Below are 20,813 nucleotides of genomic sequence, written 5' to 3' on the forward strand. Positions count from 1 at the left end.
ATCTCATTGATATCCGATTAATCCACACACATGTCTGGTATTGATAAAGACTTACTGGCTTTGGTACGAACACCCTGAAGTGTAGTGGGGCATGGTGGCACAGTGACTAGCACTGTCATATATTTGATTCAGCATCTTGGGTTTAAATCGCATTGCCAGATCACAGTCTGTGTGGAGTTTCTGTCCAGGTACCCCAAAGCCATGAAGGGTAATTTACAGTAACTGGTGACTCCACACTCCTCTCATCTGGGTGTGTGTCTGTGAGTAGAACGTGTGATAGATTTCCAGGCAGTGTGGTACTGTGGGACTTCAAACCCAAAGGCTGTGGATTCAAATTGCAATACTGACATTGTGTCACCATGAGGAAGTCACTTCACCTGCCTGTGCTCCAATGGGAAAAACAAAAGAAATGTATCTAAGATGTTGTAAGTCGCCTTGCATCAATGTGTTAGCCAGATAGATAGATAGATAGATAGATAGATAGATAGATAGATAGATAGATAGATAGATAGATAGATAATACGTAATAATAACATCCAGGGCTGGCTCTGGATTAATGAATAGCGAGTAGTGTGTTGTGTTTTTTTGTGACAAGATGTTAGTTTAAACTGAAATTTAGCTTCTCCAACATTATTTGTTGAATGCTTGCATTGCCTAGAGCAACTTGGTACAGTTCTGAGAATGATGGTCTTTTATGTCATTAGAAGTCTTCTTGTCTTATGTTGTTATTTTTTCATATTCTAAAAATACACACAATCAATGTGGTTGAAGGTGGCACTTTGATGACCTTCAGATCTTCATCTGATATCATTTTTTTAAACACTAGATCAAAACAAAATGATGACTCTGCCTTAGCCTGGTGGTACTTGTGCCTGTTTGTGTCCTGGGATCCTGGGGAAAGCGCTGTGTGTTTCCCTGTATATATTCATAGGTCCGATGCATCATAATCTGTGATAAATGGTAAAATCCTTTGGTTTTGTAAACTCAAAACTTGCATCCTTTTGTTTCCAGAAGGAATTATTGGATCCTCAGCAGTCCAGCTGTCATCAATGAAGGACCTCCCACAGGAGCTGCTAGAGTTGTACAGCCAGGGCTTCACCCTTGTAGCAATCCACCCGTTTATTCATCCTGCTGCTGCAAAACAGCACATTCTGCAAGGACAACTCTACAGAGCGGTGCTCTCCAAGACATCAGACAGGTAACTGCTTAACTTATAAACGTTTTTATCTCGATCTTCTGGAAGGAAATGTGAAAGATCCTTTTACGACGCTTTATGCAACAGCTAAGGTCTACTAGGTCTAACAAATTTCATAATGGTGCTTACCCACAAGCTGTGAGATGAATGAAGTTAACATGCTACCCTTAAGAGACTCCTAAAACATTTTAATTCATTTCTCTAAGTGTGTTTGTGGAAGGTGTGATTGTTAGGGTGCTGTTGTAGAGAAATGATTACTGTCGTCCCCCTACACGTTTCATCAAATCTAATTCCACACAACTGATGTTGTTATGGCAGTATTTAATTTACTTAATTATTCTGCTTATTCTAAATTCCTAAAACACATCTAAAATCACAACTTGGAAATTGCTAATAAGCTCTTGATCTCTAAATCAGGGTTTCTTAAACTATGGGTCACAACCAAAATGGGTTGCATTTTGCCATTGTTGGATTGTGAGTTACGTTTGTATTTGGATGGATTGTAAAGTGGGCCATGGGGGGTCACTGCATGCTGATGAAGCAATCATCCATGATTCTCCAATGCGGACAAAACCCAACGCTTTGACAATTGTCCAAGGATTGAACAAAGAATGGGTCTTGAAGACACCGAAAATGACAAGACTGACAAAAAAAAGTTTAAGAAACCCCACTCTAAATGCTTATACTCTACTGTACCCAGTAAATAAAGTAAAGATGTTTGGAAAAGATATTTTACTTTACTTTTGTACAACAGGTTTCTTACTGACAGCTCAGTGCTTACCAAGTATTTAGAGATATAATTTATTTAAAATCAATCATAAAATAACTTTTCAACAAAAATGCAAAACACTGTGCAATTTGTAGAAATATATACATACACATACTGTACATATACAGTGCATATAAAAAGAATTCAATCCCTGGACATTTTTACATGATATTGTTATACAACATTGAATCACAGTGGAATTAATTTGGCCTTTTTGACACTGATCAACAGAATTAGACTCTTTAACGTTAAAGTGAAGGCAGATCTCTGCCAAGTGGTGTACATTAATTACAATTATAAAATAACTGATCACATTAATATTCACCTCCTTTAGAATGACACACCTAAATCATCACTGGTGCAGCCAATTAGCTTTAGAAGGCACTTCATCAGTTCAGTGGAGAGCACCTGTCTGTAGTCTGTGGAAGGTCAGCGAGGGAGGCCACCAAGAGGCCTATGGCAACTCTGAAGGATCACAAGCTACAGTGGCTCAGATTGGAGAGACTGTGCACACGATGACTGTTGCCCGGGTCCTTCACTAGTTATAGCATGATGGTTAGAGTGGCAAAGAGAAAGATACTTTAAAAAAATGCACATGACATCTTTGGCTAGAGTTTGCCAGAAGAAACATGGGAAACGTAGAAATCACTCTCTATTTGACCATTAGACTGAACGCCATGTTTGAACACTGCAAATAATCAAAAATAGACCATCCACACAGTGAAGCAAGGTGATGGCAGCATCATGTTTTGGGGATACTTCTTTGCAGTTGGACCTAGAAGGCTTCTAAGGGTGGACGGTAAAATGAATGCAGCAGAGCATGGAGTAATCCTGGAGGAAAACCTAATGCAGTCTGCAAGAATCCTGCACCTTGGCAGAAGATATATATTCCAGCAAGACAACAACCCCAAGCATAAAGCCAAAGCTTAGAAATAACAATGTGAATATCCTGGAGTCCAAATCTCAACATACTTGAGACTTGATAAAAGCTGGTCACTCATGATCTCCATGCAACCTGACAGAACTCGAGCAGTTGTACAAAGCTGATGGAGATCTGAGCACACAAACTCAAGGCTGTCATGGCTGACATAGGGGCATCTACTAAATCCTGCCTTGGGGCTGGTGAATACTTATGCAATCACTTATTTTGTGTTTTATTTGTTGGAATTTAGACTACAATTGCAGAGAACTGTTTTCACTTTGACATTTAAGTGGTTTTCTGTTGATATCTTGTTTAAAAAGAGCCCATTTAAGTCCACTGTGATTCAATGTTTTGTAACAATCAAAAGTAAAAACCTCCAAGGGGGTGAATATGTTTTCTAGGCACTGTACGTAGATGTAGTTTCTTCTAGAGAAGCCAGCAGTTAGGACCTGCACTGTGATTGTGACCACGTCTGTGGCCTGGTCATTTCCACTCATTGTCCTCAACGAAATGCAAAGGGATTGTTTGGTCATATAGATTTATACAAATGAAGACGTACAGATGTAAATTATTGTTATCTTGTAGAATTTTTGTTACTGCCTGGATACCATGAATGTGTTTTTGTTCGGTCTGAACCATGTGGACACAATTTTGTCCTCCTTAAAATGAATTTTCTTTTTGTTATTTAATTTTGTGGCATTATTAAGGTGTAAAGTTGGTGTATTTTTATTGGGACTGTTGCTAGTGTGACTTTGATGTTCATGGCTTTGGCTGAATTGTTAATGGCTGCCTGTCGCATGTTACGCATGATGTCTTAAACCCAAATGTTGTTTGGATTCTATTTGTAAATAAATAAAAAAATAGCCCAGTAAAGGAAAGGACAGCAGATTGATGTTAACACTTTGGCTTCATTTTATTTCCTGGGTTTCATTTTGGATTTTGATGATTAGCATTTTGGTAACTTCTCTGTGTTTTAACTCTTGCTAATTAAAGAACTTTACCCTTTTGATTTATCCTCCAGTCTTCATTTCCTAGTCCAGTTAAAATTTTATCTCTGACATTAGAGTGGCGACATAAGGAGGGACACGGGGCTGACCCCAGGAGGAGCAGCCTTCAGACTTGCACACATAAAACGTTTTGATGAACAGTGAAGAGCGGCCCCCATTAAAGTGCACCATGCCATGTGATCAGTTGTGTCAAAAGATCACGTCTAAGACAGTGAGGACTGTAGCATCGCCTTCATTGGAGGACATTAGGGCTGTTTCTGCGGAACAGCAGATTATTTGTCTTTTATGTTGTGCTGTGTTTTAAGGCAGTTATAAGGCTACTTTTTTCCAAGACTTCAGACAGACATGATATATTATTAATAACATTTCATTGATGAAAGTCACTGCTGTCAAGAAGACATGACTGAGATGACAAGTGGGCCTTGCTCTAAGTGATCTGTAATGAGCTTCTGATGCTAATACTGTAACTGGTTACATACAGTAGGTGAGTCAGGTCTTTACATTTTCCTGACATTAGATGTCTACGTTTCTTTTAAAGTTTGTATTTATAGGACTTTGATTTGTGTTGTTGTACGAACAAGTCAGTATAGTTTGCATTATGTGAAAAGCGTGGTGCATTAAACCGATATGCAGGGTTTAAGGATCCTTTCGATGGCAGCCCTTTAAAGCTGAACCAAAACAGACTGAGACAGGTGACACCTGTTAGGCTGAAGAAGGAAGAAATTACTGATGAGCTTTATTTACAAGAGAAGTGAGGTTTTCAGCCCACTGCAGATGGTGACAAATGACGCCATTCACCAATTTAAATGATTCCAAGCTCCTGACAGTTATTTATATAAGCATATTATGTACCCTGTGTAGCACAACATCCTTTTTCCAGAATCTGATGCACTAGTGATGCAGCAGACCAGAACAGACGATGCATGAAAGTGTTCAAAATGTTCCCAGTGGAGCCATTTCAGATGGTTTACACTTTATGTTCTGAAGAATGTCTGCCAAGTTTACAGACAGCTGCACTCGGCGGTGTCCAAAATGAAAACTTGCAGCGCACAAATCCTCTTCCTAATATTTATACTTATAGTTATTAATTAAATTATCACTCAGAAAGATCTTCTCAGAGCTTGTGATCATAAAAAAAATCTTGCATCACATTTGCAATCAGACAAGCAGACAGATAACAATCCTGTCATTGAGTTGCACATGAATATGAACATGTCCTTCAAATCATACAAGAAATGTGTTCCTTTTGTCTGCCATATTAAGAAAATGAAAAATAATGTAATGCCTTTAATTTTTCCACATACTTTGCTGAATGACTCCACAATTATAACTGTTTTAAACAGTTCTCACAACAGAAATATGAAATAATAATCATTTTCAGAAAAATTAAACTATATAATCAATGTGTGGTTTTTTTCCACACTGTAGATTTTAACAAAGTAGAACATTCGTGATCAGCAGTTACCTGTGAGAGTATAAAACAAGACCTTACCACATGCTATAGCGTAGAAAGGATTGCGGTAGCTTACCTGCTGTGTTACCACTAAGCCAGTTTTGTACTATAAAATGTTACCCAGGGCTCATTTTAATTATTACTTTTGTAAATGGCCATAATGCAAAATCGTTATCAGAGTCAAAAATGGAAAGAATGCACAGCTGAATTTCAGATTAGTGTGGTGGCACAAAACAACGGTGGCTTCAGTCACGTTAGGTCAGTTTCACTCTCCATGTTTAATAGGCTGTAAGGTGATTTTCCAGCCATGAAATCCATACTTGATTGCGTGTGCTTCCACTCTGCTGTTCTTCTTTGATGTATGCGGTGTGTAAGGAGTATCATCATCTTATGCCCTTAAGTCTTCCATTCGCTTTCTTTGTATGTAATGAATATGGTTGTGCAACAGCAGCAGTAATTTAACAGCATAGACATTTACACAAGAGCAGACCAATGGTAGGATAACCAGACAGCCCACATATCCAAGTACGGCTCAGTCCTGTATACAATGGCGGACTCTGACATTGAGGATTGGGGTGGCCAGATAAACCATAAAAAAAATTACATTTTTTAGAGTCTCAACTGCTAAATATATTACATCATATTCCAGGTGACATATCATAAATTATTCATAACCAGTAATGGCGTACTGCACGATAAGTGAATACACTTGACTTGAGCATTCCTAGTTTTCATCCTCTTTCTCTGTACGTTTAGCGTTCATTTGCTCAGAGGTTGATGCACTTGCTGCTTCCTGAGCTGCTCTTCTTTTCTCCACCCTACCGGCTCACTTCTTTTCTTCTTTCGTCGTCATCTTTTCAAGTTAAAACTGATTAAGTCAACGGTTGTGTTGCAATTACTTAGTACGTTTTCGTTAATTTTTTCACCTGAACTGGCACTTAAGTCTTCAATCTGCCTCAAGAATGATTTAAGATATGAAGAGGTAGGGGCAGTGATGGTGGTAGGGAATGAGAACGGCGCTCATACGCGTGCACCGTATGGCCACCCTGCTGGCCGCTGCCGAGAGTTGATTCTACAATAAAGTAAAAATAAAAAGAGTAATAAAAATCATCTCCCTGAAAGTGGATAGTAGACGTCACGTAGTATCTGTACGCCAAATTTCAGGTCAATAGTCAAACGGTTTGCGAGCAACAGGTGATTTAAATACTGGACAGACAAACGAGATATAAAGTTACAATATGACCTAAATCACACTTACAAAAATACAGTTAAAACTTTGAAATTATGAAAAAGTACGTAAGTTCCCATAGTAATATTGAAATGACAGAAAACCTGCGCTCACTGCTTGGTTAGGCCCCAGCTCCTCTGCCTTCCTGCTCTGGATAAGTGGATTTAGAAAATGGATGGATTGATTGAAAGTTGGAGCACTTTTAATTTATGATTGACTTTACCAAAGAGACAGTTTTGCTTATTAAGTATTTTGTCACGATGGTGTCTGTGAAGTTTGATAGAGGTGTTTAGACAGACAGCACATTCACAATGTGGACATGCGGACACACAGACACACTCACTCGACTTTGTGGTCATTTAAAATGCTACTTGGGAATCTGTTTTGCTATTTGACAGATAAAAGAGGAAAATACTGAATTTAAAATATACAAGCTCAAGTGGCTTCTCTGAAGCTAAATATGAAAAAGTAAACTACTCCATAGTTTATGTAGTACAGAATTCTTCTGTATATTAAGGGTAGGTGACCTTAAATTACCATATTTCTTGATTATTAACATTAAGTTGTGGCCTTAAAAATGTTTTTAGGTTAAAAATAACCCTTTATTGGAGATTTATTTTAGTAACAGAATGCATCCTGGGCGGCACAGTGGCGCAGTGGTAGTGGTGCTGCCTCGCAGTTAGGAAACCCGGGTTCGCTTCCCGGGTCCTCCCTGCGTGGAGTTTGCATGTTCTCTCCGTGTCTGTGTGGTTTCCTCCCACAGTCCAAAGACATGAAGGTTAGGTGGATTGGAGATTCCAAATTGGCCCTAGTGTGTGCTTGGTGTGTAGGTGTGTGTGTGCGGTGGGCTGGCGCCCTGCCCGGGGTTTGTTTCCTGCCTTGCACCCTGTGTTGGCTTGGATTGGCTCCAGCAGACCCTGTAGTTAGGATATAGCGGGTTGGATAATGGATGGAAGAATGGATGAATGCATCCTTATTGCTACGTGTGCTGTCAAATGATGACTCTTGGGAGTCTAAATTGACTCATAAGCCAGTCATCATCATGGGTTAAAACATGACACTGGTCCTAAAAGCTTGTTCCTTTCATATACGGCCATTTGTCTAAATTTCAAGCAGCACCAAACAAGCCATATTGTATCAAACCAGAGTGTTCTGTACGCCTGTGTTTTTACTGCACTTTGGTTTCTAATCCTGACAACAAATAAGCTAAACTGACACAAAATCTTGTAAATGTTATAACTTATAGTGCAGCTGTCAGTGAGAATGTCAGTAACATTGCTGTCTTCTTTAGATATTAAATTTTACACTTGTGGTTAGTGGTTTATATTCTCTGAGGTGGTCTGCTTCTTCTTTTTGTTGTCATTATTGGTTTGATATGTGTAAGGAATTGTCTAGAATGTACTAATAATAAAGCTTTTATCACCTGAATGCTAGTTCTGTGCAGTTTTCATTTGTGCAAGCAGTTTGTATCCCAGCACTGTAACACATTTTTTTTTAAATATGAAAAAATACAATTATTTATGTCATGGTTTGCTATGATTTTGGGTCCCAAAAGGCCACCAATGTTTACTTCCATCGTTAGGTTCATGTCCAGTGTTGCTTGGGGATTAAATCCTTAATCCGATCTGCAGATACCAAATCTGTGAAATATTCAGAGTTTATCTTTGTGCTCGTTTCTCATGTGTACTTCTGTTTTTGACTCTCTTGTTCTCTCAACGATTATTGACTCTCATATTGGGCTTTGGTTTCGTTTCGCTTTATACTTTGTTTTGTTCTTTACGTGCATCTCCTGGTTTTTGCTCAAAAATGCATCTGCCAGTTCGTTGAGAAAACAATAAGAATTATTGCAAGACTACCACCACCCTCCTCCCTTGCCCTCCTTTCTGTAGAGGTAGCTGAGGAATGTGGCCACCCAAATCATTGGGCTCATGCTGGTTTAAGTGGTGTTGCTCAAGATTAATAATAATAATAATAATAATAATAATAATAATAATAATAATACACTTTATTTAATAGGTGACTTTCTTAGCACTCAAGGTCACCTTACAATGAAATTAAACAACATTAGTAAAATAAAAATAAAGATAATGATCAATTAAAAAGCAATAATTAGCAAACAAACAAAGATAACAGGCAGTAACAGTGCAAAATTCACAGTTGGTATGCCAGTTTACAAAGATAAGTTTTGAGGACAGTTTTAAAATGTGATATTGAATCGAGCTGACGAATATGAGAGGGAAGAGAATCCCAGAGTTGAGGAGCACTATGAGAAACACTCGAGCTCCCATAGAACTGAGTTTGATGTGCGGTACAGAAAGTAGAGCTGCAGATGAGGATCTGAGTGAGCGAGAGGGAGTGTAAGTCTGGAGGAGATCAGTGAGGTTATGGGGACTTTTAAATGTTAAGAGCGGTATTTAGTATTGTATTCTGTAGTGAACAGGGAGCCAGTGAAGTTGAGAGAGAATCGGTGTAATATGTTCAGTGGATTTAGAACAGCAGGTTATTATCCTGGGAACAGAATTTTGAAGAAGTTGTAAGCGATGGATATGTTTTTGTGGGATGCCAGATAGAATAGCATTACAGTAATCTATATGTGAGGTGTCTAGGGCATTAAACAATACTTCAGTACTATGTTGTGTAAGAACAGGACGAAGTCTAGAAATGTTTCAGAAATGGAAGAAAGCAGTCTGAGAAACATTACTTATATGGGAAGAAAAAGAGAGAGTACTGTCAAGAATGACACCCAGGCTCTTCACCTGGGTAGAGATGTTTGTTTTAATGTTGTTAATTAAAATAGAAGACTAGTTAACCTTAGCAAGTGTGGATTTAGAACCAATGAAGAGCACCTCAGTTTTATTGCTGTTTAGTTCATGTCTTTATGTCTTGGAGACATGCCATAAGAATATCTGGAGGGAAAACAGAAGTGGATTTAGTGGATAGATATAGCTGTGTGTCATCAGCGTAACAATGAAATTTAATACCATGGTGCCAGAAGATGCTACCTATTGGGAAGATATAAATGAGAAAAAGAAGCGGCCCCAAAACAGAACCCTGTGGGACTCCCTGAGTAACGAGTGCATTCTCAGATTTAAAGCCCTTTATTTGAACAAATTGCCTCCTATCAGTGAGGTAGGAAAATAAAACCATTGGAGGACAAGGTCACAGACTCCAAAACTAGCTAGATGTTTCAAAATTATCTGATGGGATATGGTGTCAAATGTGGAGCTGAGGTCAAGAAGCACAAGAATTGATAAAAGTCCCATATCAGCTGCCTGGAGAAGATCATTTATGATTTTGACCAGGGCAGTTTCTGTGCTGTGTTTAGGACGAAACCCAGATTGAAACTCTTCAAAAAGCTTATTTTTTGAAAGATGGGACTGGAGTTGGGAGGCAGCTATCTTTTCAAGAACTTTAGATATGAATGGAACATTTGATATAGGCCAATAATTGTTAAGAATATTTGGGTTGTGGTACCCGGATGGGGGTGGTACCCAGCTGGGACGCCCGAGAAGACCAGAGGAGGGCTTGTGCCTCCTCCAGACCTCAAGGGGGCGACCACCCTGGGGGCCACGGGTACAGAGCTGGGAAGCTCGACCCTGTAGGGGCCCGTGGTCACCGCCAGGGGGACCCCAATACCTGGAGGACCCTGGACCTCAGCACTTCCGCCACACTAGGAAGTGCTGGGGGGAAGAGGAACAGGGACACCCGGAGTGCTTCCGGGGATACAGCCGGCACTTCCGCCATACTGGGGTGTGTTGGTGGGAGATTGCCGGGGACACACCTGGAGCACATCTGGATGCTTATTTAAAGGGGCCACCTCCCTTCGCATGATGACTTGAGTCGGGTGGAAGAAGGACAAGGTCTCTGGAGGAGAGAAGGAGGCGGCCTGAAGAAGAGAAAGTGAAGGCATTGTAATTTGGCCAGAACTGTGGGGCATTGGGGTTTGAGAGTACTGATTTGTATAATGGAAGAAGAGAATAAACGTGTGTGGGGTACTTACAACATGTCTGCCTGTCTGTGTCTGGGTCATATTCCACAGGGTCTAAACCTGGGTTTTTCAGAGTTGGAGTAATTGAGGCTATTTTTAGTGAGAGGGGGACCGTGTCCTGTAGTAAGGGAAGAGTTAACTATAGCAGTTATCATGGGGGAAATATGTGACAGACAGGACTTAACAAAGCTTGTTGGTATTGGATCTAATTGGCATGTGGAAGAATTAGATTTTGTTATAAGCTCTGAGATATTATTTTCAGCTGGTAAAATGAAATCTGAGAATAGGGTGGCTGGTGAGGGAATATGGGTGATAGTGGAGAGTATGTCATTTTCTGCAGAGATAGAGGAAGTAAGTTGTTGAAGAAATCCAAACAAGTGCAGCAGTATTTAACAGAGAGGTTATGGTAAGCAATATTTTCTGGTGGTGTAATTAGCCTTTTCATTGTAGAATAAAGAGCTGTAGTATTTTTCCCTCCTGTATTGATAATGTTAGAATAGTATACAGTTTTAGCAGCAGAGACAGCATTTTTATATTTTAACATATGATCTGAATACATTTCCTTGTGTACAACAAGACCCGTCTTTTTAGCTAGGTGCTCCAACTGTCGGCCCATGGCCTTGAGCTGACGGAGCTCAGGTGTAAACCAGGGAGCAGTGTGGATAAATGAAACAGTCCGTGTTTTTAAGGGAGCCAGTGTATCGAAGGCAGAAGGCAGAACAGCATTGTAAAGGTCTACTAATTCTGATGGTGTGGTAGCAGAAGGAGAAACAGACTGGGATTGCAATAAATCTATTAGGGTCTCTGGGTTTACATGCTTGACATTATGAAATGAAATTACACGCTGAACCTTTGATTTACTGAGAGGTAAGCTAACATCAAATGTAATCATTTTGTGATCTGAGATAGGTGATTCAATAGGAATAAGATTGTGAGGTGTGATACCAGAGCAGCAAACTAAGTCTAAAATATGACCCTTGTTATGAGCTGAAAAGTTGACATATTGAATTAAATTAAAACAGTCACGGATTTCATTAAAATCATTTGTCAGTGCATCAGTTGGCACGTCAACGTGTATGTTAAAATCACCCATGAGGATGACATTAGTAGACATTGCACACACAAAGTTGTTAAAACAGTAATAAGTTCTGCAATAAAAACACTTGATAGTTTAGGAGATCTGTATAAAACAGGAATTATAATAGGTGAAGGTCCACCAGCTAATAATTCAAAGGATGGATATGATGGAACTGGTATCAGTGACAATTTTAGGTCTTTGCGGTGTATTATTGCGAAACTGCCTCCTCTCCCCGAAGAATGGGACTTGGAGATGCAGGCAAACTCTGGAGGGAGCACTTGATTTAGATGAAAATAATCACCCGGTTGCTGCCAATTCTCCATAAGACATAAACAGTCCATCTTAGTGTCTATGATAAAATCACCAATCAGCAGAGCTTTATTAGAGATAGATCGGGTATTAAATAATCCAAACTTCAAGCGTCTATGGACGTACTGTATATTCCGTTGATTTTATCAGAGGAATCAGCACGTTTTGATCAACACGTCAGTCAAAAATACGTGGACAAGTGCGTCCTTCAGATCAAAGTGAAGGAATAGACCCGCTGCTACTCCTGCTGAAACAAAAACAACGACGAGAGCCCCGGTGAACATACTTTGGTCGTCTGAGAATGCCGCAGTGCAGCAGGAGATCAGCAGGCAATTCATAGTTTGTTCAAAGTCGATACAATTCATCTGGTGAATATTTTAGTTTTGTAGATGTGACTGCATTAGATAGCAAAGTAGACATAGTAATCCATGACAACTAATTGAGGTTTATCATAGTAAATTTCCAGAAATCACCCAAGCAAATTCCAGATTGGAAGCAAAGCAATGTAGCCCTTGTGTAGCCTACCTACTCGGCCCAATTAAAATAACACGTTAGCCAGTAGGCCGTCACCACTGGGATTTCCACAAGTACTCAGCAATTGACAAGGGGCAGTTTCAGCCACCTATTCATCAAAGCTAGTTACTTGAGCAGAGAATCAGTGAGAAAGTTTCCACTTACCCACACAGGTTGCAGCCAGCAAAGAACAGTTCTACGAGGGCTCGTGTTAAGGCCGAAGGAGGCAAGGGACGCAAATGTGTGTTATCAGTTTTTATTCCAATGCAAAGGCAAAGGAAGATCTGATGCAAAAGGCAAAAAGCAAGTAAAACAAACAACTAGTAAAAGTACACAAGCAGAGCACCGGCAACCAGCGGCAGACAGAAACGCCAGCGTTCTCTGGGATTAATCCCAATGTGTTGCTCCTGATGATTGTACAGAAATTATTTAGTAGTTCATGGTGATACCGTAAATCTTTTGAGTTGATTAAGGACCACATGTAGAAAATTTCACTTAAAGTGTCCAGGGTGCCCCATGACAGCTTCCTATAACATATATGACCTGCCTTTGTGCAAAGAAGGCATTCTGTTCTACCAGATTCCCTTTCAATTCACCCACTATATTATCTGTTTAAAAAGGAGTCACACATATTAAGAACTGTCTTAATATTAAATCATACTATTTTGTTTCAATTGGGGTAAGTAGGCCTTCATGGGGATCAGCACTGGACTTCTTTTCTGTCTATTCCTGCTTCTTCTCCTAGTCATCTCTGCATTATGGAGTTGGGCGATTAGGACAGGCTGTGTTGGGGACGTTGGTGAATGAAGATCTGATCTCACTTCCATATTCGACATCTGCAGCTTTTCTCGTCTGCTTGTTCCCACTCTTTTTTCTCCAATATAATCAATTAAAAATTGTTTTAAAAAAATGTCTTCTTGTATGGAGGCCTTCTTTATTTGAATGTACATCTCTGTCAGGATCTACAAATGACTGTTAGCACATTTTATTTTTTTTTTCTTGTTTTAATTCTTGGAAATTCAGTTGTTGGTTTGTTTTGCGCTATTTTCTGTTAATTCCTTCATGAAGTCTGGTGACGTCAGTCCTTTTTACGTCATGCTTGCCTGCAAGGATGCCTTCCTGCCACAGTGTTGCTAAAGTGTTACATTCTTTAATATAGCAGTTGTTACAGTTGCTCCATCTGAATTTTAAAATTCATCACATGAAAAATTTATTTAAAAAACAAATCTAAGGAAATAATTCAAGAAATAAAAATGTCAACTTTGTGACTACAACATGGCCTTGACATGGAGCTTTGGTTCAGCCTCGTTTATTAAAGTTTGACACCTACCTGTGTAAAGTGGCAGACTTCTCTAAACCTCTGCCAGCAGTTGGCGCTTGTTATGAAAGACATGCCCACAAGTCATAACCACATTACCCACAGGCTGTTGTCTCTGTAAACATGTGTTGTAGTTTATGTAAAGCTGTTTATTTTAAGAAGTGACAGGAGCAGCGGTGCAGATTGCTTACTTAGTTTATTGCTAAGTGTGGGTTTCTGCATTTGAACAATCTACTTTGGAGCATCTTACTGTTCTGTAATTAATCTGAGTAATTTTTAGTAGTGTACTGTGCACTCCATCCTTATATTTTCTAACCCACTTATCAGGCCCATGGCTACAGCAGGTCTGGGCCTTACTAGCAGTACTGAGTGCAAAGCAGGAACAAATCCTGGATTAACCACCAGATCTTTAATGGCCACTCTCACACACGCCAACTGAGAGACACCAGTTAGCCTAGCATGCACATCTGTGGACAAAAACTGGAATACCTGGAGAAAACAGCGTATATGTGCAAGTAAAATGCACTTAATCTGCTTTATTATAAAGAACTGCCTTCGTTACATCTGTAGTCTCATAAGGCAGCCTGGTGCATTTCTGTTTTTTCAGCTGGTTAAGGATACTCCAGTCCTTAGGAATATTAAAGCTTCATTTTCTTCCTTTAGAGATATAACAGGAAAGGCCTTGTCACTGGTGCACTCTGTATTTACGAGAGCCACCGCTTATTGCCAAACGCAGTGTTGCTCATCTAATCCCGGGAATTATGTTTTTTTACACTCAGAAACATTAAATGAGCAAATTTGCAAGGAAAATAAAATCTTGTTGTTTAAAGACCCAAATAACAAATAAGGTGGTGTTTATCTAGAGCAGTCATCTGACAGTTTCATTCCTAAGAGACAAATGAAAATCTAATTTTAATTTTAAAACACAGCATCTTTATTGGCTTTACTTGTTTGTTTTATATATCAAATGAACTTATGCTTTAGAATTTTATCATGAAAATATTAGTTTTGGAAATCACATTTAAGAAATCACAATTATATGGTAGTAGCTGTGTAAGCCTGTGCTGTAAAAAGCCCAGGCTCCTAGAAACTATGGATTCTGGCACTTAATCAATCAATCGCATCAGTTGTGCATTAGCGGCTAAGTGAGGTTCTCTTTCCTCGGCGGATACGTTTTGCCAACATGCTCACCTCCGTTGTCTAGCAGCGGCTAAGCGAGTTTCTCTCTTCTCGGAGGTTTCATATTGCCGATGTGCTCGCCTCACTTGTGTATTAGCGGCTAAGCGAGTTTCACTTTGGCGACTGAGTCGCTTTCTTTGAGCATCCTGCTGTAGCCTTGCACTTCCGGGCTGGACAGACAGACACACACACTTCCATGTGTAGACGTTTATATATAAGATACGTATGTGTTTTTGAATAAATGCTGTTATCCCATTGACTGTATTTTGTCACAGCCACTGCACTGTTCTTTGAATTTGCAAAAATTAGGACTTTTGCTCTATTATTTAGAACAAATTATATATCTACTGTGCCTATAAAAAGTATTCACCAACCTGGAAGTCGTACACAACACTGAATCTCAGAGGAATTAATTTGGCTTTATTAACACTAATCAAAAGACTCTTTAATGTCAAAGTGAACACAAACCCCTGCAAATTGTTCTAAATTAATTGGTTTTAGAAGTCACATAACTAGTTCAAAGGAGATCACAAGTCTTTAGTGAAGGGGTATCAATTGATTGGCCTAACCTACACTATGAGGACAAAAGAAAACTCCAAGCAACTCTGTGAAAAGCACACGTCAGGAGATGGATACAAGAAAATATCCAAGTCACCAAATATCCCTTGGCATCCAGTTAAATCAATCGTTAAGAATCTGAAAGAGTATGGGACAGATGTAAATGTATCTAGAGCAGGCCGTCCAAAAAAATTGAGTGATTGTGCAAGAAGAAGACTAGCGAGGGAGGCCATCAAGGGACCTATGAGAACTCTGAAGGAGTCACAGAGGCTGAGTTTGCAGTGCACACAACAACTGGGGTCCAGGTGCTTCACCAGCCACAGCTTTATGGGAGAGTAACAAAGAGAAAGTAACTGGTAAAGAAATGGACACAACATCCCAGCTCGAGTTTGCCAGAAAGCACATTGTACACTCTTAAGTCAACATGAAGAAGGTTCTATAAACCAACATTGAGCTTTTTGGCTATCGGGCTAAATGGCATGTTTGAACTGTGAACGTTGTCAAAAACACATCATCCCCACCGTGAAGCATGGTGGTGGCAGCATCATGTTGTGGGAATGCTTCTCTCATTAAGCCCTGGAAAGCTTGTGAAGGAGGAGCAGAAGATGAATATAGCAAATTACAGGTATATCTTGGAGGAGAACCCGATGCACTCTGCAAGAAATCTGCACCTTGCAAGAAGATTTGTTTTCCAACAAGACAACAACCCAAAGCACAAAGCCAAAAGCTATACAAATTTGTATTGCCTAAAAACAATGTTAATGTCCTGGAGTGGCTAAATCAGGGTCCAGATCTCAGTTCAATTGAGAATTAGCAGCTGGTCTTCAAAAAGGCTCTTCACTCATCATGTCCATGCTGGCCGATTGAGCCTGAGCAGTTTTACAAAGAGGAAGAGAGAAAAATGGCAGAGTGCAGATGTGCAAAGCTGATACAGAGCTGTGCACACCGACTCAAGGCTGTCATGGTTGCCAGAGGTCCATCTACAACATACTGTCCTAAAGGGGATGAATACTTCTGCAACCCCTATTTTTGTATTTTATGATTGTAATTCATTAGACCACTTTTTGCAGAGATCTGTTTTCACTTTGACGTGCTATTTCTGATTATGTCAGGAACCTTCGAATAGTCCTTGGTGCAGCAACTGCATTTCAGCCACTTCCTTTGTGATTTTGTATTTTGCTAAAAAAATTAAAAAACAAGCTTTGACGATACTTAAAAGTTTATCATTGTTGTCCCATCTTTGACTGGCTCCCCGTCTTGTATTTAATGTTATTGTATTGGCTCCAGCTCCCCACAGCCCCCCACCCCCCAGCAGGCCATAGGGTTTAAAACTGGATGTACCATCTTGAAATAATAACAATTGATTTTTATTTCAAGATTTTTTTTATATTAAAGTCCAAAAGATTTTATGAAGTAATAAAAGGGTATTTTAAGCAACACCAAAAAATAAAACCATGTCATAAAAGCTAAGCAATGAAAAATAATTATTTAATGTATTTATAAAAATGTCATTGTCAGGAGAATATAACTATTAAGCAATGCATATTTTCCCACAGAAGGTCCTGCATAGAGACAGATATATGAATCTGGTAAAATTAAGAGCATATGCTGAACTTTGCTTCAGTAGATCTTTTGGTCAGGGATCAGTAAGTCCCATAAACCTCATAAAATGATCCTGGTAACCACTGCATTAAGGCTAGGAAAGGGGTAAATAAAACTTCCACTTAATATTTTTAAGTCTGAATAACTCTTGTTACCGTATTCTGCTGTCATCTAGTTGATGAAGTAGCATCATGCACATGTCTTATAAGAAAAGTTCACAAAGGAACACACTTCTACTGTCTTGATTGCAACATTGGGCTGTGCACTGGTGTCACATAAGGCACGTTTACTAAATCTACATCAGTATAGCAATGGACCCATGACATACTTTTTTATATTGTACTAGGGGGATTACCCCCTGCTCACTTTGCTTGTCAACCCCCCCATACCTGCGATACGCACCAGCTACTTCGCATCTCTGCTGCTCGCGTTGTGAAGAGGGGGGCTGCACACACCCCAAGGAGACGTGGTCGCTCCTCCGAAACCCCCTCTTAAACGGTGATACAATGGGAAACAAATACAGTATTTTTTTTTTACCTCCTCTTTGCTCGATCAGCTGCTGGCTTGCTGCTGCTGTCGTGCCATGTGATCTGCATCTCGTGTGGCGCTTCGAACATTTAAAAGCCTGTACAGCAGCTGTCTTGGTCATCTACTCTTTGTCTTTTACTTTTGTCGTGGTTAAATCTGTTGGCACAAAGTCTCATCTCGCGGGTTGTGAGTTCTTGATATTTTTTAGTTTATAATTTAAAAACGGAAAAAGAATCTGAAAATCTAACAACATCACATTAAAGTTCGATAAATCCTGAAAAGAATGATACCAAACATATTATACTGTATGTAGGTTTTAAAATAAGCCCGATTTAAAGTGTGACAATAAATGTGACACAAAAATGTCACATAAAATCATTGCACAAAATCGTTGCACTTTTAGGCTTAGGATTTTATATATATATATAAATATAGAGTAGATTTATGTTGATGTTTTGGTATTTACATGTTTCTGTTACACATAATACATTTTTTCCTGTTGAAAAAAATGCAACATTTTTGGCTCATTCTTCTTGGGTAAACGTAACACTAAGGCAGCGATGTGGGTCAAAAATGAATGAATGGCAGTAGCACTAGCAGTACACTGACAGACAGAGTACCCCTTAAGTGCTCATGCTGCCAAGATCTGCTATTCCATACAGCAGCCAAGGAACATTTGATGAGAATTCTGTAATTTCTATCACTCAGTAGGGTACAGTTGGCAGCCTTGCAAAAATAATTTTACTATTTTACAATTTCTACTATTTTAGCAGTTTTATCTTTTCTTCACAATTTTTCAGAAGCTACAGGTTGTTTATAAAAAATACATATGTGCATCTGCTGTGAATAGCAAACAACGAAGTGTTAAACAGTTATTTGTATTTCTTGGACTAATGTCGGTAAATTGGCACCCACCAACACACTGATTACTGGCTCATGCATATTCTCTACAAAAATGGATCTCTCATGTTGTCATGTTAAACGCGATACTTGCCTAACACATAGGAAACCTTAATCTACAGCAGACATATCGGTTGCTTTTCTGAGTTTGTTTGATCACCGTCATCAAATTTCCCCACACATTTCTAGCCACTGAACTGTTCTCTGAAGAGATATTTTTTGTCTTAACAAAACTAACCTAAAAGATTAAAAAAACGTGCTTTACTGTTTCAACATTGTAATATTCTAAAAATCACTAGGATTGTTTTCCAATGAACAGACTAATAATATGGACACTAAATTGTGTATAACATTACCTTTCAGAATTGTGGCCAGCTGCCTTACACGCAGTGAGGCTGAGGTGGGCGGCTGCCGAGTACAAAGCTGGCTGCGACTGTGTGATAAATTTCCTGTTTCCATGAAAACAAATCAGATGGGATTTTATTCAATCAATCCATCATTTTTTTAATTTCATACTGCATGTTTTAAAGTAAGTAACACCCATGATTGTATTTAAAGGGGGTTGTCATATAGTATAAACTAAAACAAAAATACACATGTCACCCAGCCTTCAGTTGTTTAATCAATTTCTGGGTCACAAGAAGGATTATAACAGTAGCCTCAGGAGGAACCAAATCGGATTAGTCCATTGCAGGGCACACACAGCCAGTTTAGAGTTGCCAAGTTACTTAACTTTCACATCTTTGAGATATGGACTAAAAATCCGAGACCCTGAAAACATAACAAAAAGAAAAAATAAAATACAGACACCAGGAGAACATGCAGATTCCACACAGAAGGTGACTGGGCTGGGATTCGGAGTCACTAGTGCTGCCAACTGTACCACCATGCTACCTAATACATAACATAATGCTTAATTCCTTAATAAGGAATCATTGAAGTGAATAGTATTAATTCTTTACATTTTTAATAATAATAATACATTTTATTTATTTGTAGGTGCCTTTCTAAACACTCAAGGACACTGAACAATAGATAAAACACAGATGATAAACAAAACTAAAATACAAAAATTAAAATCAGACAGCGCAATTGTAATCAAAGAGAAAAAGCAGTCTTAAACAAATGAGTTTTAAGTTTAGATTTGAAAAGTGAAAATGATTCAATATTTCTAAACTCAGATGGTAGTGAGTTCCAGAGCTGGGGAGCAGAGCAACTGAATGCTCTGCTCCCCATAGTGGTAAGACGGATGAAGGTGACAGTCAAGTGGATGGAGGAAGAGGATCTAAGGGTGCGGGAGGGAATGGCAACACGGAGGACGTCAGACAGATACGGAGGGGCGAGGTTGTGGATAGCCTGAAATGTTAACAGAAGAATTTTGAATTGAATGCGGAACTGAACTGGAAGCCAATGAAGCTGCTGCAAAACGGGAGTGATATGGTGAATACAGTAGAGAGGGTTCTAGTAATGATGCAGGCAGCTGAATTCTATTCAAAGCACTTTTTCAAGCACCACCAATATGTAGCATCCACCTGGATCACACAATGGTAGCCATTTTTGCACCAGTACACTCACCACATGTGAGCCATTAGGTGGTGGGAGGGAGACAGCCAATTAGAGACAGGGGATGATTAGGTTGGCCAGAAAGGCAATTTAGCCTGGACATTGGGATACACCCGGCTCTTTATGAAAGAGGTATCTTTTATGACCACAGAGGGTCAGGACTTCCGTTTTATGTCTCTGCGCCATTTTTACAGTACACTGTCCACATTATCTGCACTGGTGGCATTGGGATCCACATTTAGACCTCAGGGTAAGTGCCCCCTGCTGGCCTCGCCAACACCTCTTCCAGCGGCACCTCAAGCTTTTCCTAGAAGGTCTCCCATTCAAGTACTGGACGGGCCCCAACATGGTTAGTTTAGGTGGATGACCTGTTCTGAAGAGCAGGAGGTATGTCTGTGAGATGCAACTACAAACAGCAACTTAAGTTCTCTTTTGAAATTTTACCACCACTTAAATCCTGCTGAACTAAATTTTACCTTTCAAAGTCCATCAGCGCAGCAATGGGCACCATGGTGGACTTCAGACTATCACATGGCACACTCACACCAGTCCAGTTTACTTCTGCCAATGAATCTTTTGGAAAGCTACACGGATACAGGCAGAGGGTGCAAATATCCAAACTTAAAGTGGGGGTCCCTGAAGCTGCTTATCTGCATTACAGTGGATTCTGAAAGTTTTCAGGCCACTTCACCCTTTTGTACAT

The 20,813-nt window shown here is 39.5% G+C and overlaps 1 protein-coding gene across 2 annotated transcripts in view; it reads left to right on the plus strand.

Moving 5' to 3' along the window:
• LOC114664190 (raftlin-like) overlaps positions 1 to 20,813 on the plus strand; it is a 252,705-nt gene that overhangs the window by 114,161 nt on the left and 117,731 nt on the right. For both annotated transcript variants that reach the window (XM_028818201.2, XM_028818202.2), the window contains exon 3: positions 1,012 to 1,198. In XM_028818201.2, coding sequence (XP_028674034.1) covers positions 1,012 to 1,198 — 187 coding nt within the window. The remainder of the gene's footprint in view (positions 1 to 1,011; positions 1,199 to 20,813) is intronic.

The sequence above is a fragment of the Erpetoichthys calabaricus genome, chromosome 13 (assembly GCF_900747795.2).
Source record: "Erpetoichthys calabaricus chromosome 13, fErpCal1.3, whole genome shotgun sequence".
Lineage (NCBI taxonomy): Eukaryota > Metazoa > Chordata > Cladistia > Polypteriformes > Polypteridae > Erpetoichthys > Erpetoichthys calabaricus.